Here is a 23,826-nt window from a genome sequence, read left to right as displayed (position 1 = left end):
GTGATGTTGGACAGTCCTTTAGGAATATTCATCCTCCTCATAATATAATGGCCTAACTCGTTGGCTCCAGAGGAGACATTCTTGGAATGATACCTGAAATAATTACTCCTAACTCTGAAAACATGCAAAGATATGATGAACTATTTATCCTTTCCTTTCCGTGTTTGACTGTTCCACCAGGTTGTAGCTGAGGGGAGTGTCCAACCCTGTATATTTAATTTTAGCCCTGTTGGTATTCTTACTCCAGCGTTCTAGACTTCCTAATGCTGCACTCTGGACTCCCACCACAATGACTTCTGCTTTTTGTGTGTGCCTTCTCCTTCCTGCATAACAATGGCTTCGTGTAGCTGTTCCCATGTAATGCCAATTCAACATAACTGAAATTCAAATATCTTCTGAACCGAAGCTCAAAACATGATGTGGTTTTCACCAGTCTCACTATAATAGAAACTCACATAATTCTACGTAGGTTTTCATCTGCTTCCTTCTCATTTCTTCCTTGTGGAGGTCTTACAGTAGTCACTGCATCCCAGACTTCTGTCGCCAAATGCCTCATCTTCCTCATTCTTTTCCATTCCTTTTCTTTCCATCACTTGTTGGTTACCACTTAGCCACACTTTCCATGGTCTTCCTGTTCTTCTCCTTCTAGGAGGTTGCTATAAAAGTACTCTCTTGGGCCATCTGTCTTCATCCATTCTTTCAATATGCCCAGACTATCTTAAATGGTTTTCTTCTTTTTCTATCCATACAATAGTGACTCTGTGTCCTTTCTCTTATTTCCTCATTTCGTATGTGGTCAAGTTGGGAAATTTTATGGGCTTTTCTCAAGTGGTTCATTTCCAAAGCTCTAAGCTTCTTTTTATTTCTTTCTGGTAGTTCTCAGCATTCACTGCCATAGCTTGTTGTTGGTTCCACACTGGGTTTGTATAAATGAATTTTAACCTTTGAACTCTCTTTGAGGACCAAACCAATGGGTTTAATTTTTGGATAGCAGCCCTTTCCTGTGTGGTTTGTTTAGGATACCTCTCACATCTTCCGTCACGTAATAGGATACTATACAGATACTAAAACTCTTTACACACTTTTATAAGATGTCCATCTGTGTCCAGGTTCTTCACTCTGCAACATAGATATTCCATCTTCTAGGAATTAATTTTCAAACCCCACTTTTTATATTCCTCCAACAGCTTCCTAAGCTTGTAAGATATATCTTCATCGTTTGTTGCAATGACCTGCTCATCAGCATAGAAAGTGTCTACATACACTGATTCCCTACTTCAGTCCCCATGCCTATGACTTTCTACACTACATATCCAGTGCCTTCTGCACATACATCGTAGAGTGTGGAAGACAGACTTCTGCCTTTTAGTTATTCTGGAGGTCTCGAGAAATTTCTTTCCCTTCTTTCAGGACACACTCTGCTGCTTGTAGAGGTTTATGGTACCTCTTACGTATAGATTTGGCAGTTCCTTCTCTTAATCATTATTTTAATCCACAAACTTACTAATTCTGAAATAAGTGTGCACAGTGAGATTACGTGATACTGCACATCTCAAGGTGGAAAGCCTTCTGGAGGTGAGCAGGAGGGGAGGTGAGCAGGAGGGGAGGGGAGGGGAGGGGAGGGGAGGGAGAGAGAGAGAGAGAGAGAGAGAGAGAGGTTTGGTGCCAAAATAACCATATAATGTGGCACATTCAGACAACAGTTACAAGACATGCTCAGGTCAACATCCTTTGGAAAATGAAGATGCACAGCCACTTAATTAGCAGAAAAGGATCAGTATATTACATTTCTTCCTTTCTTTGAAAGAATGGTGAGTAAAACTGAGCGAATTTTAAACAGACAAGAGATTCATTCATTTTTCAGATGCCTAAGAAAATATCAGAGATGCTGTACTCAGTGAAGATGATTTGGAAGTTTCACATATATTTACTATTCCTTGGGAATGTGGTAGTAGCTGTATCACATTGTTTAGTTTCCCAGTGTTGAACTGAACATCTACATGACAGAATGTGTCAGTATCCACAAGATCTTGTTTGAGCAGATGCAGATTCTATGTGACACTACAAATTACTAGGACTCGACCACCCAACAGGTCATGGAAGTTAGAATATGTACTAACCACTTTGGAAAATCCAGGATGGAATAATGACAATATTATGAAAAGTTGCTACTCACCGTATAGTGGGTATGCTAGTCACAGATAGGCACAGCAGAAAGGCTGTTAAGCAAACCTTTCGGCCAAACAGGCCTATCTGTGACTCAGCATCTGTTCTGTATGGTGACTAGCAAATATCCTTTTGATAATGTTGTCATTACGAACTACTTTAATAGAGATATGGGCCATGCACTCAGCAGTTAATTGATACCAAAGTAGTTCAGAGTTGTATCACGAAAGCTACCTTGTGATGGGGAAGATGACATTACATATGACATATCATGATTTCTGCTGCACATAATTTGAATCTGCAGATTCCTATGTTGTCTGAATGTGCCACATTATATGGTTATTTTGGCACCAAACCTCTCTCTCTCTCTCTCTCTCTCTCTCTCTCCCTCCCCTCCCCTCCCCTCCCCTCCCCTCCCCTCCCCTCCCCTCCCCTCCCCTCCCCTCCCCTCCCCTCCCCTCCCCTCCCCTCCCCTCCTGCTCACCTCCAGAAGGCTTTCCACCTTGAGATGTGCAGTATCACGTAATCTCACTGTGCACACTTATTTCAGAATTAGTAAGTTTGTGAATTAAAATAATGATTAAGAGAAGGAACTGCCAAATCTATACGTAAGAGGTACCATAAACCTATGATCTCTTTGACAGCCAGTTACTTTCCTCCTAAAGACAAGGGAAGCTATTGTCAATAGCTTTAAATATTGTACCCTTATAAAGCACATTGCCAGCCTCTTCCTCAGGTATCTGTCCATGCACCCACATACAAATACCACCTCTTATTAAATGCCTCTTTGACAATTGCTATAAGCATTTTCATCATCTTTATTGCATCTCATATCTTGTGTAATTATGCTTCCCATTTAAAGCACTAATGTGTTCTGTATCTTCCTGTTGTAACTTTATTGTTGATCCTACTTTTGTTGCAGTTATCACCATACATTTTGTCTTTTTCTTATTAATTATCATTCTGAATTCCTCTTATTCCTCACAGTTCTTATTTAATTCTTTTAACATTCGAAGCGTAGTTCTTTCGCTGACTGCCAAATAACACCATATTATCTGCAAATCAAATACATTCTATCATCCTACCACCAACTCACACTCCTCTTTTTTGTTTCAAACATTTCTGAATAATATGTTACAAGTGCATCTTAGTAATGTTATGTAATGCTTGTGCATAGTATACTCAGTGTTCCTTGACTGCTTTATTCAAGACAACAGTTCAAACCCACTTCTGGCCATTCTGATCTAAGTTTTCCGTGATTTCTGTAAGTTGCTTAAGACAAATTCCAGAATGGTTCCTATGAAAGGGCATGGCTGCTTTCCTTCTCCATCCCTCCCTAATCTGAACTTGTGCTCTGTGTCTAATGACCTTGCTGTCGGTGGGACGATAAAAACTAATCACCACCACCTTCACTGCTGTGAACAACATTGCGATCAATCAATTATATAGTAAACCTTGAGATGTATTTTTATTAGTTGATTCTTTTTTAAAGATAAAAAAAATCTGATGGTTTCCATTCTTGCATAAAAGTTATTTTCATTGTTTCAGATTTTGAACCTTTTGATCTGGAGGCTTGGTGGGGCCAACGTGTTGTTAAGAATTACAAGCATTCACAGTCAACACCATAGTTAAGCATGAATCTTTTATTATCAACCAGAATTTCATCTGCCATTGAATAAAGAACAAATAATTTTTCATTACATTATTTAACAAAAATGGTTAGATTACACAACTTCTGAAAAACCATGATAAATTTCCCATGTAATGTTGCGAGTGTTTACTGGCAAAAGAAATTCTAAATTATTCTGATTTATATGCACTTGTTAAAGAACAAACACTTTTATTCATAGTTCTTAATGAAAGTTGTGATCTAACATGTCTCTGAAAAGCTTGTGAACAAGAGTACACATGAGAATTAAGTAAGTACTGTTAAGAATGTTGAGACACAAGGAAAGAATTTCACATTCCTATTTCTTTCAACTATGACACAGCCCAATTATTGGTTGAATGCTTTTAACCCTTATGTATTATATCTTATTTATTGAAAATATGTTATCATTTTTCTATAGTTAATTGCATTGTATTTTTGTTTGTAAACCTGTGTGTAACACTTTCTTTTCGTGTGAGATTCCATTACCCGATAGAACAAACACTCCATACAAGTGCCTAGTGGTTTCTTTTGATAATTTATTTATTTGCTTCAAAAGGACTCTTAGGTATATGTCGAGTAGTTATCTCACATGAAGAGACAGTTAGGTATTTCTCATTACTAAGTAATGCACACACCTTCAACAAGAAACAACATAGTTTTTTAAGGTGTATCTAATTTTGTGGGAAATACCTATAGGTAAGATAAAATAAGTAATTAGAACTTCTGACTTTGTTAGTTTTTGTATAACACAAAAACAAAGCAATACTGTATTTTTAAGAGACGTAGACTTGTTTTATTTGAGTCAGAATTTCACTTGCAAGACTAAAAATAATGACACCATTTTTATACCAGATATATTGTAAAAATGACATTTTCTTGATGATTGTATTGACTGTAACAGTTGAAACTTATTGGATCATTTTGTAGAACTTAGATTTGTAAATGAAAAGCTTCAGTCAGTGAAGTAAAATTTATAGTAAAATCTTCAGTTATTAGTTGCACTTTTTTGGAAATGTGGGTCATGTGCATTGATGAAATTGGTGTAAGAAAACTACAAAATACCTGGAGCCTTTGTCCTTCTATATAATAATATAGAAGTAATATATAAATAAAATAGAAAGAAACTTCCACATGGGAAAAAATATTTAAAAAAAAAAATTCCAAGACTTACCAAGCAGGAAAGCGCCGGTAGACAGGCACAATAAATAAAACACACACACACACACACACACACACACACACACACACACACACACACACACAGAATTTCTAGCTTTCGCAACCGACGGTTGCTTCTTCAGGAAAGAGGGAAGGAGAGGGAAAGACGAAAGGATGTGGGTTTTAAGGGAGGGGGTAAGGAGTCATTCCAATCCCGGGAGCGGAAAGACTTACCTTAGGGTGGACAGGTGTACACTCGCGCGCACACACACACACACACACACACACACACACACACACACACACACACACACACACACACACACACACACCCATCCATCCGCACATACACAGACACAAGCAGACACTTGTAAAGGCAAAGAGTTCGGGCAGAGATGTCAGTTGAGGCGGAAGTACAGAGGCAAAGAAGTTGTTGAAAGACAGGTGAGGTATGAGCGGCGGCAACTTGATATTAGTGGAGGTTGAGGCCTGGCGGATATCGAGAAGAAAGGATATACTGAAGGGCAAGTTCCCATCTCCGGAGATTGGATAGGTTGGTGTTGGTGGGAAGTATCCAGATAACCAGGATGGTGTAACACTGTGCCAAGATGTGCTGGCCGTGCACCAAGTTAAGTCTTTCCGCTCCCGGGATTGGAATGACTCCTTACCCTCTCCCTTAAAACCCACATCATTTTGTCTTTCCCTCTTCTTCCCTCTTTCCTGAAGAAGCAACCGCCGGTTGCGAAAGCTAGAAATTCTGTGTGTGTGTGTGTGTGTGTGTGTGTGTGTGTGTGTGTGTGTGTGTGTGTGTTTTATTTATTGTGCCTGTCTACCGGCGCTTTCCCGCTTGGTAAGTCTTGGAATCTTTGTTTTGGAGTTATATATAAGGTGTTTTGCACTTTGGGGTTGCTCTTATAAGTCACTTTTTATGGTTTTCTGGACTGCACCACCACCACCACCACCACCACCACCACCACCACCACCACCACCTCTTCCATACCCATTTGATTCCATCCTGTGTAAAAGTGAGCCGTGTGAAATTTGGATTCTGTAGGACAAGGGGAAAGGATGCCCCTAGGTCATCAAAATTGAAAATCCAAAAAAAAAAAAAAAAAAGATAACCATCAACTTCAAGAAATATCACTTCTACACTAAGTGCATTCATTACTTAGTGTTGGTCACTTGTTTACTTTATTGTCCTTAACAGAAAGTGTCGTCATTGGCTGGATGACATTAAAAATCAGTTAACTCGAGATTTGTAGGTGAAGGGAAGAGTGAACCATTCTTCCCTATTTATGGCCCAATGGAGTCTACTGCTGTAGACTTTCATTTTCGAAGGAAGATAGCAGTTGTAACACTCAGTATTTTGGTCTACAATTTGTTTGCAGGAGGCAGTATATTTATTTCGATATTACTTAAGTGAATTGACTGAAATTAAACAGCTATTTGTCAAAGCACTCTCAGTGGTTTCTTTTTACAGTTTGTGAGTATGTAAATTAACTGTGCATCAAAGGCCCTTTGAACTGTGTTGGAGTGAGCAGAGACAGCTGTGAAGAGGTAAAAGTAAAGTGACTATGTGATGAAATTCAACAGTTCAGTAATTTAGGAACTTATGATAAAAATTTTACACACAAATATATTTGGAAAAATGGATAATGACAATTAACTACACATTAAATACTGATAATTTTAGGCACAGAAAAGAGAAGGCAAAAGTTGGCTAAGAAACTCTTGCTGAATGGGATTTTCAGCCCTAAGTTAAAAATATTAGTTTTTGACACACCAGCATAAAAAATACAAACACTTTTAGTGTGTGTGTGTGTGTGTGTGTGTGTGTGTGTGTGTGTGTTTTTGTTTGAAAACATTTTTTGAAAAAGCTCATTTGTACAGGATGTTGCAGAAACAATGGCCCGTTTCAAATTGTGCTCCACTGCTGAATAAGGCTTCCCAGAAAGTTGATGTTGGTATCAGTGCATAGTGTGGTTCAGACATTATCGGTCAGTGTGAGTCATTGGTCAAATGAACTACGTGCTTTCCCAGTTGAAACATTTTTCAAATATGTTGACAGTGTTGTATCAACACAGTATTTATTTCAGCAACATTTTGACACAGGTCACAATCATAAAGTTCCATTGCCCATAGATCAGGTTTGTGAGTAGCATGTTAATGGTGCGAGATTTGTTCAAAGTATTTTCATTGGGAGGGGGGGGGGGGGAGAGTGGGGAAGCCAGTGGGCATTCTAGTGAGATCCTCTCCTGGAAATGCAGAATCTGTAGCAGAAATAAGCTGCTAGAGGAGCATAGGTCTACGCCCTTCAGGTGCAGTTAAAAGGCACAAAGGAGGAACTAGATAGGTTGAGATGGGTGAAGGGCACTGGGGAATGGGAAGTGGCAGTTGTAAGAAGACAGCTAGGAGGAAGAGATATTCAGACAATTGTACTTCATGTGTGACCAAACTAAGGTCCCCTAACTCTTGACTTAGAGAATTTCTGCCCCAAGCTAGAGAGGGTTCTTGGTTCACTTTATAGGAAGTACCAAAAATTAGTTATATATAGTGACTTCAACATTAATTTTGTATGTTATTGTGCAAGAAAAAGGATGTTGGAAGAGTTCCTAAATTCATATGATCTGATGCAGATAGTGTGTGTGTGTGTGTGTGTGTGTGTGTGTGTGTGTGTGTGTGTGTGTGTGTGTGTGTTCCCCCAGTCAGGGTGCAGGTGAGCAGTAGCACAGCCATAGACAATATTTTTATTCGTTCTTCATTACTAGACAGGCATTCCATGTGTAAAAGTGTGAATGGACTTTCTGACCATGCTGCACAAATTTTAACAGGAAAAGGTTTTTGTTTGCAAACAAATGTTCCATATAATTACAGACTAAGTAGAAAAGCTAATCCAATGGCAATAGAGAGTTCTTTAAACCTCGTTAAGGAACAAGAGTGGCAGGATGTTTATGCTGCCGATAACATAGATGACAAATATAATGCTTTCCTTACATTTCTCAAACGGGGCACTAGCAGTAAAAGACAGCCTGGGTGGCTGATATTGGGATAAGGATATGACGAAGGATAAAGTGGGAATTATATCAAAATATCAGAAGTAGTCACAATCAAGCTACAGTAAGTCCATTAAAAACAGTACTGTAAGGTGCTTGACAATGTTATTACAGGGTCTATACGGTCCGGGAAAAACCCGGGAATTTTTCAGTGTTTTAGTTTTCTGTTAAATTTCTGTAATTTTGATGGTAAGAACCGATAATCTAACAAAGAAATTACCTACCAAGGGATACCACTGCAGTCGTTTATTTAGATTCTGGTAGTCTGAATATATGGATTTCGCTAGTAATTACAACAACGCTGATCATTCGCCAACCCAGTCAACCACACAATCAGACAGCGATTGGAATTCGTCCGTTCGGCTTTACTCCGCTCAGCTCGTACAGCCCCGTCTCCTATTATCTGCGGAACTTTTATTTTTGGATGCGACGAGGATTCTCCTGACAGACACATCATGTACACTATGCACACATTCAGAAATCAACTTAAACAATAAAACATAAACAAGAGAAAAAAAAAACGAAAATAACATAAATTGCAAAGGAAACGCGCCATATAGAACGACGACACACAGTGGTCATTCTAACATGTGGCAACAGCAAAATGTGTCAAAGGCTTTAGGAAGACTGTGTAATGCTTCATAACAACAAATTGCATCCACTGAGCGTGAACTCACAACTGTTTACATTAGATTCGTTTTAGCAGTTACGGGCGGGCGTATGTGCAGTTGAGTCGCGTTTGAGTAGTAGATTTTCCCGCTTCTGGCTACAGGAATGTGTTGGCTGTGCAAGCAGTCACAGCTAGATTCTACCGGGGAAAGGGGAGCGCCAAATTCATATTCTTGAGGGATAAAAAAAAAAAAAAAACTTGTTTCTCAAATCGAATACTCATATGATTTTGAAGCGCATCCCTGTTGGTTTTTGGTCACATTTTAAGTTGATTTCTGAATGTGTGCATAGTGTACATGATGTCTCTGTCAGGAGAATCCTCGTCGCATCTAAAAATAAAAGTTCCGCAGATAATAGGGGACGGGGCTGTACGAGCTGAGCGGAGTAAAGCCGAACGGACGAATTCCAATCGCTGTCTGATTGTGTGGTTGACAGGGTTGGCGAATGATCAGCGTTGTTGTAATTACTAGCGAAATCCATAGATTCAGACTACCAGAATCGAAGTAAACGACTAACAGGTGAGAAAGATTACGTCTTATCTCCTCGGTGTATCCAAGAAAACGAATTTTTTACAGAAAATTTTGGCCAGATCGCTACACTAGTAGGTAAGAACCAGTTGTACAGTCCCCGGCTAGCAGTCGCTTAAGTTATATTTTTGGAGTAACGCGGAAAACGTGTTGTACGATCATGTAACAACACCTAACGGGAGAATCATCGCGAATAACTAAACCTGTGATTCTGGCAGGGTTAGTGAAGTTAATTGGCGAACAAATTTTGACAATGGTAGGAATAGGTACAGAATTGGTGATGAGAAGATTGTTTGTTAGAACGAGGAAGGAGAAGAAACGGGGATATTCCACAAATTATGGAAGAATAAGACGATTCCAAATTCATACAAATATTTCGTAATACTACTTTTCGATCCCATGCTTGAGAAACTGGTGCGTATGAATAAAATGAGAAACGATTTCCTAACATAAAACTTTTTGCTTGTAGTAGGCCTAATAGGCATTTGATGTTGGTACTTCATGAGTTATATTCTGTCGTGGTATAAAAATGACCATTTGTGCCAAAACAGTCTCGTTTAGTTGGTGTGTTGCAAAATTGCTGCAGTATTAGGAAGACCTATTTTGTTTTATCTAGCAGACAGTGACAAGATAGACGTATTAAGATCGAGAAACGACGCCAGTCGTGGGTGATATTTGTTAACAGCTGTTTCAGTGTTAGATAACATTTCGATTTTTCATGTAGCAAAAACGTTTGACGAACATTGATAAGGTAACAGATTCTTTCGCAGAAAGGAAAGCACGCCATGTAGAGCTGTAACAAGATCAGAGAGAAAAAATGCTGGGAGCTAAGGATTGAAGAATTGTGTACTGTCTTGCTTGTCTCTTGTCTTCATTGGTTTTATGTATCCTGCATTTAATTTTTTGTCACACAAAGCAGTAAGTTATTAGCTAATAGACATTAAAGAGTGCAAATTTTCATAAGTTTTCTTGTTCTACCGATTAAAAATAATCCCATTCGCTATTAATTGCGAGATATTTTTTTAAGAGGGGCAGGCTGTCATACCGGCCGACTGGGAGCAGGAGAGGCACCACAGGATATTTCAATTTCCACTGTCCTGCATATAGTGTGATGGCATACATTACAAAACATACACGTTTCACTTCCACAGAGCGAAATACAGTGACGTGCGATAGAAGAATGCTATATAAAGAGGTGTGGCATTGCACTTTGGCACACGTAAGACCAAATAACATGTCTTACATTTACTCGAGCACACATGTTTTATGTTTCAGACTTTTCAGAAGGATGTGTGCTACAAGGACAATGGTTCAAACCTGTGCCCGGCCATCTGATGGTTCAAACCTGTGTCCGGCCATCCTGATTTATGTTTTCCATGGTTTCCCTAAATTGCTTCAGGCTAATGCTGGGATGATTCCTTTCAAAGGGCACAGCTGATTTCCTTCCCTAATCCAAGGTTGCACTCCGTCTCCAATGACCTTGTTGTTGATGGGACGTTAAACACTAATGTCCTCCTCCTCCAACTACTTCTATGCCATCAGCATTTGCTAAAGTTCTTGAAAAGGCTGTGTCTGTAAGGATAATTGGTCATTTTATTTCAAATAATTTGCTATCAAGTTCACAGTTTGGTTTTAGAAGTGGTTTAACAACTGAAAATGCTACATTCTTTTTTCTCTGAGAAGTACTGGATGGATTAAACAAAAGGTTTCAAATGCTAGGCATATTTTTTTTATTTAACTAAGGGTTTTGATAGTAGATTAGAAGGAAGGTCAGTGTTGGCCATAATATTGCTGGTTTATTGACAGCAAAATCGATTTTCCACCACATAGTGATCATCTTCAGTGCTGTGGTGTACAAATTAAACTCATAGGCATTTGTGTCAAGTTATTATCAGTAACTAAAGCTAAGAAATGATCACAGTAACTTTTGATAGTGTTGATCACATAATATTGTTCCAGAAATTGGACCATCATGGAATACGGGAAGTAGCTCACTGTGGTTCACATCTTACTTTAACAACAGACAGCAAAAGGTAATTATCCACAGTGTTGAGAATGACTATGATGTGGTGTCTGAGTGGGGCACAGTCAAATGGGGGATGCCCCAGGGATCAGTGCTTGGGCCACTCCTGTTCCTTACTTATATAAATGACAGGCCCTCTAGTATTAGAGGTGATTCTAAAATATTTCTGTTTGCTGATGATACTAGGTTAGTAGTAAAGGATGTGTGCAACACTGCTACTGTTTCAAATTGTGCAGTTCATGACATAAGTTCATCACTTGTAGAAAATAAACTAATACTAAATCATAGTAAGACTGAGTTTTTAGTTTTTAAAACACAATTCTACAGAACCTGATGTTTTAATTTCACAGAGTGGGCATATGTCTAGTGAAACTGAACAGTTCAAATTTCTAGGTGTTCAGATAGATAGTAAGCGGTCGTGGAAAGCCCATGTTCAGGATGTTTTTATTATTCAAAAGGTATCTGAAATAAGTGATAGTTCAACATGAAAAGTAATTTATTTACCTTGCTTATTTTCATTCTCTTATAAAGTATGATTATATGTTTTGGGGTAAGTCTTCCCATTTTTTGGGATAATTCTTCCCATTCTAAGAGGATATTTTCGGCTGAGAAACAGGCAGTTCAGGCAATAAGTGGTGTAAGTTCACAAACCTCTCGTCAACCCCTGTTCATTAGTCTGGGAATTCTGACAGTGGCGTGCCCCCTCTGTCATCTCTTGGTAACAATAGCAGCTTATTCCCCTAGAACTAGCATCTTTCACTCACTTAATACGAGGTGGAAATCCAATCTGGATTTGGATCACACCTCCTTGACTCTCATGCAGAAAGGTGTGCAGTAAACTACTGCATCCATTTTCAATAAGCTACCACAAGAATTCAAAGATCTTAGCAGTAATCAGTGTGTTTTCAAATCAAAACTAAGGTTTTCTCATGGGTCACTCCTATTCTGTAGAGGAGTTCCTTGGAAGATTAAGCTGATTCCTCTGTTATATTGTTGATTGATTGCATTTACATAAACTTGGTAGCCTGTCTTTTTTTGGGTTCATAAACATTTTATTTTATCTGTTATTACTGTTATGTTGTTATTTCATATACTGACAAATTCCATGACTTTGGAGGTTTCACTATTCAATTTGGTCCTACAGAACTAGATGTGTAAGATAAATAAAAATAAATGTCCCAAATTCTGTATACAGTGTCTGAAGATGATCAACAGTCAACCAAATCTTCTCAACAATTTAGTGACATGTTACAAGGCCCATTTCCTTTTGTCAGGCAATGTAAACAAACAAAACTTGTATTGGGTGCTGACCAATCCTCATTAAATGTGTGAAAGACCACATCATAGTTGCTACATGGAGTGACACACAAGGTGTTATTGGTCCGTACCTTTTTGGAAATGATTAATACCACTATAACATCAGATCGGTAAGTTGTTGTGCTGTAACAGTTTGTAAGGCAGCAATTGTCTTCTAGGAATATCCATATCAGTTGTGGTTTCTATAGGATAGTGCAACCACTCACACAGTGAGAACATCCATGAGAGCTTTACATAGAATGTTTCCAGAGAATATTGTTTCCCACTGACCATCCTGTTCACCGGATTTATTGGCTTGTGAATTTTTTGTGGGGGATTCAGAAATCCAAAGTGTATGACAACAGGCCAACAAGTATTGAGGGCTTGGGAAATTCAGGAATATAGAAATACAAGTGACTTAGGAATGAAATAAATAGGAAGTGCAAGGAAGCTAAGGAAAAATGGCTGCATGAAAAATGTTAAGAAACTGAAAAAGAAATTATTGTGAGAAGGACTGACTCACCATAGAGAAAAGTCAAAACCCGTGGGTGAAATTAAGAGTGCAGCGGGATTCCGCTGTTAAATGCAGAGGAGAGAGTGGATAAGTGGAAAGAGTAAATTGAAGGGTCCTATTATGGGGGAGACCTGTCTGGTGACATTATAGAAGAAAAAACAGGTGTCAGTACAGAACAGATAAGGCATCTAGTATTAGTATCAGAATGTAAGAGAGCTTTATAAGACTTATAACAGAAGAGATAGATAACATTCCATCAGAATTTCTAAAAGCATTGGCGGAAGTGGCAACAAAATGACTACTCATGTTGGAGTGTAGAATACCATCTGACTTTTGGAAGAATATCATTCACACAGGCCTGAAGATTGCAAGAACTGACAAGTGCAAGAATTATCACACGATCATCTTAATAGTTCATGCATCCAGAAAAAAAGTTCTGACAAGTATAATGTACAGAAGAATGGAAAACAAAATTGAGAATGTGTTAGATGATGATCAGTTTGAAATTGCACCAGAGAGGTACTAACATTGTGGTTGATAATGGAAGCAAGACTAAAAAGTATTAGACAATGCAAAATGTTCAAAATTCTGGGAAAAATAGTGTTAAGCTTAGGGAAAGATGAGTAATATACAATAAGTACAAAAACCAAGAGGGAGCACCGTGAGTGGAAGATCAAGAACAGTGCTTGTTCTTGTTTTTGCACCTAATGTTTAATCTATACATCAAACAGGCAGTGGCAGAATAAAAGAAAGGTTCAAGAATGGAATTAAAATTCAAGGTGAAAGGATATCAATCATAAGTTCACTGATGGCATTGGTAACCTCAGTGAAACTGAAAAAGAATTACAGGATCTGGTGAATGGAATGAACAGTCTAATTAGTACAGGATATGGATTGAGAGCAAGCTGTAGAAAGGCGAAAGTACTGAGAAGTAGCACAACTGAGAACAGTGAAAAACCTAATGTTCCAACATAACGACAAGCGCAGGCACGAAGATCAAGAACGATATAGCAGAGAGGGCTGTGAGACCCCACCCAATATCGTGCTGACTATGACGTCACCACAGCAGAGAATTAAAGTGACATGCTGCCTAGTCATGGCACACGAGAAGGGCTGCACTAGAAGATGAGCCATCATGCCAACTGTTTAGCTTAGACTTGTGCCTTATATTAATTGCTTGCATGGAAATTTTATATAGCAAAGGACATTGATTTTTACATGTCGACAGTTGCTTGTGACACTTCATTGTAGAAACCCAAGTTAAGTATTGTCAATTCAATTACTATAATAAAATCCATTAATATGATTTGCATGTATGTTGTCTAGCTATCTGAGAGAACAGCTTCCTAGGCAGCCCATAAGAGATCAGTGAGCTGAATCTCACACCTAACATCAGGTTTGATCATCAGAAATAGACAAAATTAAGGAATTTTCCCACCTAGGTAGCAAAAAACACCCATGAAGGATGTAGCAAGAAGGACATAAAAAGCAGACTAGCATTGGCAAAAAGTGCATTCCTGGCCAAGAGATGTCTACTAGTATCAAACATAGGCATTTATTTGGAGCACAACATTATATGCTAGTAAGCATGGACTGTGGGAAAACCAGAAAAGAAGAAAATCAAAGGATTTGAGGTGTGACGCTACAGAAGAATGTTGAAAATTAGGTGGTCTTACAAGGTAAAGAATGAGGAGGTTCTATGGAGACTCAGTGAAGAAAGGAATGTATGGAATACATTGACAAGAAGAAGGGACAGGATGGTAGGACATCTGTTAAGACATCCTTCACTAGATGGCACTAGAGGAAGCAAGAGAGGATAAAAACAGGGATTGGAATACATCCAGCAAATAACTGAGGATGTAATTTGTAAGTGCTACTCTCAGATGGAAAGGTTGACACAGAAAAGGAATTCATGGCAGACCACATCAAACCAGTGGGAAGACTGATGCCTCAGAAAGAAAATACCCTTCCCAACCCTCCCACATTGATATTCCACCACCCAACAAACCCATGCAGTATCCTTATTCATCCCTACTGCACCCCTGCCCCCAAACCTCATTTGCTTGTATCTCTGCAGTAGACCTAGATGCAAGACCTGTTCCGTACGCCCTCCCACTACCACGTACTCCATTCCAATCACAGACATCTTCTATTCTTTCAAAGGCAGGGCTACCTGTGACATCAGTCATGCGATCTACAAAGTAATCATTGCCCACTTTGCTACTTTCTACATGAGGTAACGATCTCTCTTGTCACATGAATGGGCGGTGACAAACTTTGACCAAGAAGCAGCTGGATCACACAGTTGCTGAACTTGCTACTCAAAACAATATGCTTCACTGCAGTGACTGCTTCACAGCTTGAACCATCATGATCGTTCCTACTACCACCAGATTTTCTGAATTGCACAGCTGGAAACTCTCCCAGCAATATATCTTACATTTCCCCAGACCTCTCCTCCCCCCCCCCCCCCTCCCCAGCCTCAATCTTTACTAGTCCCTGTCCTCCACTTACCTATCTCCTTGCCTGCTCCCACTCCTGCACAACACAGCCTTCTGTTCCACCAAAGCACCCACTAATCCTCTTCCCCTTTGCACTTCTCACCCTTTCAGCTCCCACACCCCACCCCTGTGAACCCTTCCAACAGCTCCTAGCAGTTCTACCTTGTCCCCACCACATCGCTGCATGCTCCCACAAGAAGCACTAACGTTACCCCATGCTACCTTGCTATCACCTACCTGTCCCATGCCACCTCCTTACCCCACCAGACTGCTACTCCCATCAGGTGCAGTTATGACCCTGTCTGCCCTCAGTGGCCAGGGACAGTTGTGTGTGTGTGTGTGTGTGTGTGTGTGTGTGTGTGTGTGTGTGTGTTTTTCCCTGAATCACCTCATGCAAATGCAATATGAGAGATGGTTCCTTCAAAAGGTCATGGCCGACTTCCTTCACCATCCTTCCCTAATCCAATGGGACCGATAACCTCACTGTTTGGCCGCATCCCCCAAAATCAACCTACCAGTGAAGGTAGCCAGCCTTTTGCCCAAACACAAAAATGTTATAGGTCTTTTTATTGTGCCTGTCTGTGACTCAGCATCTCATATATAAAATACGGTGAGTAGCAATCTATCCTTCTCATAATATTGTACATTGCAGCTTTGTTGAGTGTATTGTTAAAATAGTAACTTTTATTATTAAATTTAAAGTCATAAAGTTATTGGGTAATCAACTAATTCCAAACAATAGGTTTCGAATTTTTAAAAAAAAAGTTGAGTAAGATTTTACTGTGATTTTTCATTTCTGTTTCAAGTGTAAGGGCCTAGAGTAGCCCCTGCCCCTTCCCCGTGGAGAAAATATACTTGCAAATTTTTTTTTGTTCGATGGAGCCAAACTAACAAGAAATCCATTGAGTTTGAAGTCTTAAGTTTAATCGTTAGTACGGCTCATTTTAAAGTGTTGTGTTAATTATTATGACAGGGAAAATATTAGCTGCTAATGACTCACCATGTGCATTAGGAGTGTGACAGAAGATGAATGCCCTGGAGGTGCAGAGATCAATCTTCTATCAGATGTATATATTACACTTCTCAAAATGGACATCATTGACATTCAAGAAATGTTGAAAACATACCATTAACTTGTACCATTAACATTGAATGAATATATGGCATGATACAGTGATCACAAAGGTTCACACCATCAAGACGAAGATGAACTCCTTGGGAGCTGCAAACTGTGCAGGACATTCTGCTAGGTATCCACTTTTAAAGAATGCATATAGAATCATATTGGTGTAATGCTGTGATGATGATAACTGATGGGATGTGATGGCATACTACCAAATGCGAAAAAGTCTGTTGTGGAGCTTATCATGAAACTGGCTATCCTTTAAGGCATAGCTGCAGATATTGTGTTAACATATTTTTATAGGCAAAGAAAAAACAATCATCCAAAGGCTGAATTTCTCCAATGGTTCTATGTGGTATGAATTGCAACGTCACATACTTTTCAGACGGATAGTTTGCTCTCAAGGATCCTGATTTGTATACACAGATGAGGAATCAAAAGCAAGTTATTTTGACCAGATACTGGCCAGAAGCAGTGGTCATACATATTTGTGGTTCTGTAATGTCCATTTTCCCACTCTTGCTTGCTGTGATGTAAATATTTCCTACTGCCCTTGCAAGATCACACACAAAAAAGAATTGTAGGCAGGCAGAGCACCTCCAATTTCTTGCAGCACAATAAAGAACTTTCCATCCAATTTACCGTCCAGATTAACAATTGCCATAATTGTATACAATGCGTTAAGGATTAATGTTAGTTGATCTAGATATAACTCTCTTGGTACCTCTAATTTCCACAGTTCCTTTCATAAGCTGTACACTTCAAAGCCTGATTGGCTGCATTTGAAAACAGATTCATTATCGGATGGTGGGATAAGTCTGTTTATCTCATCTACAAGATTTTGGGCTCATTCCAGAGTTTGCAGTGCATCATCAGGTTGACACTTTGAACTTTCATTATTTTATACCTGCCAATTCTGCGGCAGCGTTGAAAGTCATGCAACTATCCACTGCTTCCCTTGAAATCACTGTAATGTATGTCGTGCAGTTTGATGTGCATAACATAGTAGGTCACTATCAAGCACATCCTGTAAATTCTACTGAGCATCTCTGAAAAGTGCAAACACTAGTTTTTGTAGCAAGTGCACCTTGCCTCCCTTCAATATTCATTTCTTATGCACTATACACTCATATTGCTGCAGACTTATTTGAAATCTGTTCATAAGTCTTTTTTTATTATGCTGTAGATGATCTTCCATGTATGTAATTATGTTTAATACCTGTTCCTTGGACAACGATTGCCCTTTACTATACTTCACTAGAGGCAGGAGTTGTGGCTCCCTGTCTGACAAGGATGATGAAATACATAGCTTGACAGCTGTTTTGGTATCACTTTCACTTGTTCAGCATACATTGTCATCATTGTACTCATCATGTACATTTCCCACACAGTCAAGCATGTATGACACTACAAATTCTACTGACTCATCTTACAGGAATGCTAATATTTCATCTGCCACTTCTTTCTCACCCTGTGAAATTCCTTGGGTTCCCCTCTGACAAAATGTCAACTTTGGCAACTGTTGCTACAGATATACTGCAATGTTTGCTTCATTTATGATTGCCATTGCTCTGCTGTGTATGAACACTACTGGCACTCTAACATTGTTGTGAGTTACTCGTCAAATAAGCAGTTAAACTATGCTCCATAGCTTCATGCTCTGCTCACCATTGGGTATCTTCAGTCCTGTCCCCTGTTGCCATTGGCAGCCAATATTGTAGTTGTATCGTGGACAGTACGTGGGACATCAAATGCCGTAAACGTCAGTGGCCTTTTGTGACCTTGCACTCAAGGGGTTCGTTGAAAGAGGTAGCACATGGAAAAAAATCAAACTTGAAAAATGAGAACCATCTTATTCTACATATTTGCGCATCAGACATGTAAATCATATTGTTTTGCTGCAGCATTTTTGTCACTATTATGTTGAGAAAGTTATACTATAAATAAATACCATGTATTATCTCCATATAAAAGAATTAAGACTACTTGCATTACTAAAGATCTGTCTGCTGTGCCAATGATTTTCAGCCTTAAGCTGTGTCCTTATGTCGTGGAATGTTTCATCAAAAATGATCAGCATGCTGCCAACAAATGAGTTGTTTACTACAGAAATGTCATATGCCCTGCCAGAAAAATATTATGTAAAAGAAACAAGAATGATGCTGCAAAATTGTGAACATACCAAATATGTTTGATTAGAAGTGCTCACTTACAAAGTAGGATGTATTTTGAGTCCACTTGTGTCTACTACATTCATTTTGTCCACTGCTCAAAATATTTATACATTTCGTTCTCCGTGGAGCCGTGTAATATGCCCATTATTTTCTCCTCAGATGGACTGTAAGAACATGTCTGTTTGTTAACTGGTCATTCACTGGTGTTGAGTTGATCCATTTCAGTGAATCATGTTAGCATAAAAACAGAGCCGAAGGTTGAAAATGAGTTGGGGGACTAATACATGAGAAAAAAAAAAAAAAAAACGAAATTTAAATTTCTTTAATTATCATGTGAGAGTATCTCTTACAGCTGTGTTATGTTGGTAACTAATGAGACAATTAAATCAAGTAAACAATTACAATTTTTCACCAATTTTATACAATATAGCATTTATTCTACAATTAAAAGCGGATTTCAGTGTTGTCTAAAAACGTATATGAGAGTATCTCTCTATAGCTTCTAGTTTGTTTTCAATCATAACTACATTAGTGAAATGCTCAGGAGACTGTTCAGTTTTTGTAAAGCTCACAGTGGAGCATTTGTGAAGTTGCACAGATTTTTGAAGCCAAAGATTAGTCTATTAAGTGTTGGAGTAGTACGCATGTATAAGGGGTAGTCATATTAAAATGACACAGATGGAAAAAGTAAGTAAACTGTTTATTATTTCATAGGTAATCACCATAATTGTTAGTACATTTACCCATATGTGAGACCAGATGCTCAATGTCTTCATGGAAAAATGTTTGTGGTTGTCTGTGGAACCATGATTGTATACAGGTGTGCACCTCTTTATCTGAAGTAAATCAACGGCCATGAGTGCCCTCCTTCAGGGCTCCAAAAATATGGAAATTGGATGGAGTGAGATCAAGACAGTATGTAGGATGTGCAAGGACTTCTCTATGAAATTTTTGTAGTGTAGTCAAAACAATCTTGGCAACATGTGGGGCCACCCATATTTATCTCATATTTCATCATCTGACAAAATTTTCAGAAAATTACACTGTGCCTTTTACATTTCACACATACTTCTTTTTCTTCTCAACAAGACTAGATTAAATTTCTTTTCAGGACTTGGAAATAACTAAAAAAAGCAAAAACTTTGATTTCTGTAGTAAATCAGAACTACTACTTTCTTTAAAAAATGTTTAGTAAATTATTATTCTGGGTTATATGATATCAGTAGATTACATATCAAAATAGATTCCATGACAGTTAGAAATGGGGGTGGGGGGGGGGGGGTGGGGGGGGGGGAGTGCAAGAAACATGGAAAACAGATGGATTCACTTGTAATTACACTTAAATGAAGATGTTTTTCCACTTTTATTTCTTTGTCTTACAGTACATCTGTCTTATTTTGAATTTTGTCATCTTGATTTTTGCAGACATTATGTGCAATCCTTCCTTATGTGCAATTGCTTAACTTACTGTTGCAATGAAGGTACAGCTGCTTCTCCAGGCTCCATGTAAGTAGTTAATATACATGGAACAATGACGCTGACTCTCTGAGCATCTCTAAATTAATGTCAGTTTTGTATGTCGTATGTTGCATATTCTGATTTATTGTGCTCTAGAAGCTATTTTCAAGACTATGCCTGTTTTCATTAGATTCATACCTTCATCCAGCAACATCTATTTCATTTGTAGTGTCATACAGCAATATGTGTAATGTGTAAACAAATCGCTGGTCCAAGTATCTGAAGATCCTTGGCTACCTGGTCTCTCCATCTTACTTTTGGTCTCTGTAGAGGTCATTGCCATTTGGGTTTCTGACATTCCCATCAATCTTGATGCCTCCTCTCATCTGAAGATGTGGCTGGCCCATCTCAGTGTCCACATCTTGGCTTCTGCAACATTATCTGGTTCATATATGTCTTCCTGAGCTCCTTGTTCTTCCTTCTCCACCATTCTTCTCTCTCACAAATAGTTCCAAATATCTTCTTAGGACTTCATTTTGAAAAATCTTTATTTTTTTACAAACAATCCTGTCAGAGGAACATCCACAACTGAGCATTATACCAGAGGTTGAAAATACCACTATATTTGCAAGGTTCTTTTATTTAAAACTCAACTGTTTTTGGGATCTTATATGCCCATCTTCAGGTGTTGTACTGAATATAGCAAGAGATGGAAGACAATAATTTTTACATACAGCAGCTCACACAAACAAACAAAAATACCATAAAGAAATTTAAAAACCACCAATCAAGCTAAGTGCTAAGTGCTGTAAGTCAATGCCAAAGTGACATGAGACTTTGGCATTGACTTAGGTTTTACAGCAACTAGCTCAAACAGTAGTTTTTAAATTTGTTTTATGGAATTGTTTTGTTTATGTGTGTAAAAATTATCATCTCCCATCTCTTGCTATTTTCAGTACAACACCTGAAGAAGGGCATACAATAGTCTGAAATCGGTTGTGTTCTGAATAAAAGAACCATACAACTGTAGTGATATTTTCAACCTCTGGCTTTATTTTTTTTTAAATTATTGTGTGGCATGAAAACCTGAGCACTATCTACTTCTGTGATGTTATGACAGAGTAAGCCACTGTATAAGACATCACCTTGCCTTTAACTTGGCTCCTTGTTACACTAAGATTCCTTATTCAGGATTTTTTTAAAAAAAGAAAACAAAAGGGTAAGGAAATAGCTAGTGGGATAGGTACACCTGTCAATTACCACGTTTACTAGTTCTCTATATTTCAGTCCTTTGCAGGATGTTAGTACCATTTCTTAGTAAGGTAAATATATGCTTTTATAATCATGTAACTGCATAATGCTCTGAAAGGTTTATCATGGACTATACCATCGATACAAAGATATACCTTAATCGGTACAGAGTCTACCCAAGACTAATAGGGAAATAGAAGATAAAATAATCCCAGATGAATATTAAGAGACATCAATACTGATGGAAATTTGTATAGTGAGGGGAAGGGGGGGGGGGGGAGGGGGCGGAAGCTTTTAGATTTTTTTCCACTGTGTAAGAAATTGCATCAAGCAATGATATACTTTGGTGCCAGGTCTGATACAATCCTCTTTTACACTTAATAGTTTCCATAGTTTTAACTGACACTAAATATTTTTCTATCTATTATTTATATATTCTTGGGCTGTTTCATTCTACTAAGATATTATCCTTACAGAACTGCATGAAAATCTCTTTTTTTAATTAATTCCTTTTGTTATTAAATGCATCTGCATATTTAAATAATTTAGGCATCTGCTAGCTGGTCACAATATACATCAACAATATTACCATATCTGTTTACTTGAGCTACCTGACATCAGCTACCCAAAATGAAGTTCCATCCACAACTTTTCTATTAAAATTCTAATTATTCATTTTTGTTTCCTTTATTTTTAACCATTTTTAGTGCTAGCTAGTTGCAGAACATCAAGTTGAACTGCTTTTCCCATCTTTGCTATAGAAATGGTAAATTTGTGACCAGCTAACACTTCAAACCTAAGATCTTAATTTTTTAAAATTTACTTTAAGAATTCTTTCATCTGTAATTCTTGCTGGTTTTGTCACCCTTAAGTAAATTTAATTCATCAAACTAGTATTCTTTTGTCATAACTAGGTAGACGCAATATCAGTTTTGACAATCTAATATGCCAGTGTACAGAATTTGGCACATTATCCCACAGGAGGACATCCGACAACTCTATCAGTCAATGCCATCTGAATAACCACTTGCATAAGGGCCAGAGGAGGACCAACACAGTATTGACTTGCTCAATTTGTGAAGCTTTTTCTGTTGAATAAGTCATCCAATTTTTCTGAAATTGTAATAATTTGTTAGTCTGTACATGCACATTGTATCTACATGTTCCCATACCAATATGCTAATTACCTCACGATGTGTTTGTGCAATTATTTTGTGTAGTTCATTGACCACTGCTTTTGTGGCTTGTAAGTATGGTTTATGGCAGGCTGGGCAGCTGATAGGCAGTGTGTTATGAGAATTCAGTGCACCGTACTGTCATGAATGTTACATTGTGTAACTTTTAGTCATGACCCTTTGGGTGGGGGCATTATACACTTGCTTGATGCAATGAGGGTTGAGACAGAGTGTACCATACTGGCCTGTGTGGTATGCCATGTTCTTGGGGTCGTTGACTGTGTAGCTGTAAGTCAAAGTGGTGGTTGGCTACGGTGGGTGTGGCGGCGGTTGTGTGTAATGTGTGAGCAAAAGGTTTGACATTGTCTGGGAAGCACTATAAAAATTAAACTAAATGTATAGCAGAAGAGTAAATGTGAAGTGTAAAGAAATTACAAAACTGAGTGTGTTTCTGTCAATAAAAACCATAGCTAATACGACAGATAATTATAAAACCTACAACTTGTTAATATGATATTTTTGTGTTGAAAATGTTAATAAAATATATATTTTTGTATCAAAAAATAAGTATACAATGTAAAGACATTTTTTGTAACCAATTTTAAAAATACTTGGTTCAAAGATCTAACCCTACTTTTGTCTCTAGTGTTGAAGAATTAAGTCACTTAGCTGTTGTGACACACCAAGTTTTCTGTTACTATAAATGGTTAAAACTGAATTCCTCCTCTTCTTATTCAAAACCTCTCCCTCCCTGTGGAAATATTTAAGCGAAAATAATTATTTAGAGTGAGTTTTGTCACAGATTGCTCATCTGGCTTTCTTTTGTAATAATGGTGCACAGGCGGACATTATGTGGCATTTAATTAAAATATTAAATATTGGGCTTCACCCTCAAGTTAACATAACAAATATTTTGAATATTGATATTAATGTTCAAGCATTAATATTTGCAAAGTTCATTTTCAGAATTTTTACAGAATTGCATAGATAAATTTAACTGCATTATCAACAAGGCTTAGGTTTGCCTTAAGATATCTGTGAGTTTGGAATTAAATTTATTTCTGTCAAGTAAATGCCTAAAGAAAAT

General features: G+C 38.1%; 1 protein-coding gene and 1 long non-coding RNA gene across 2 annotated transcripts in view; both read left to right on the top strand.

The window, feature by feature from the left end:
• The window catches only part of LOC126353767 (MAPK regulated corepressor interacting protein 2-like), a 45,682-nt gene extending 40,877 nt beyond the window's left edge, over window positions 1–4,805 (top strand). Inside the window, exon 6 of the mRNA XM_050002848.1 lies at window positions 3,715–4,805. Within this exon, the coding sequence (XP_049858805.1) occupies window positions 3,715–3,794 (80 nt within the window). The 3' untranslated portion in view covers window positions 3,795–4,805. The remainder of the gene's footprint in view (window positions 1–3,714) is intronic.
• A 6,350-nt stretch (window positions 4,806–11,155) lies between these two features.
• LOC126354883 (uncharacterized) lies at window positions 11,156–23,457 on the top strand. The gene is made up of 2 exons (XR_007565390.1): window positions 11,156–11,257; window positions 22,546–23,457. It is a non-coding gene; the product is annotated as an uncharacterized LOC126354883 (long non-coding RNA).
• Window positions 23,458–23,826: the final 369 nt, after the last annotated feature.

The sequence above is a fragment of the Schistocerca gregaria genome, chromosome 3 (assembly GCF_023897955.1).
Source record: "Schistocerca gregaria isolate iqSchGreg1 chromosome 3, iqSchGreg1.2, whole genome shotgun sequence".
NCBI lineage: Eukaryota > Metazoa > Arthropoda > Insecta > Orthoptera > Acrididae > Schistocerca > Schistocerca gregaria.
This window is presented reverse-complemented; position numbering and strand designations above follow the sequence as displayed.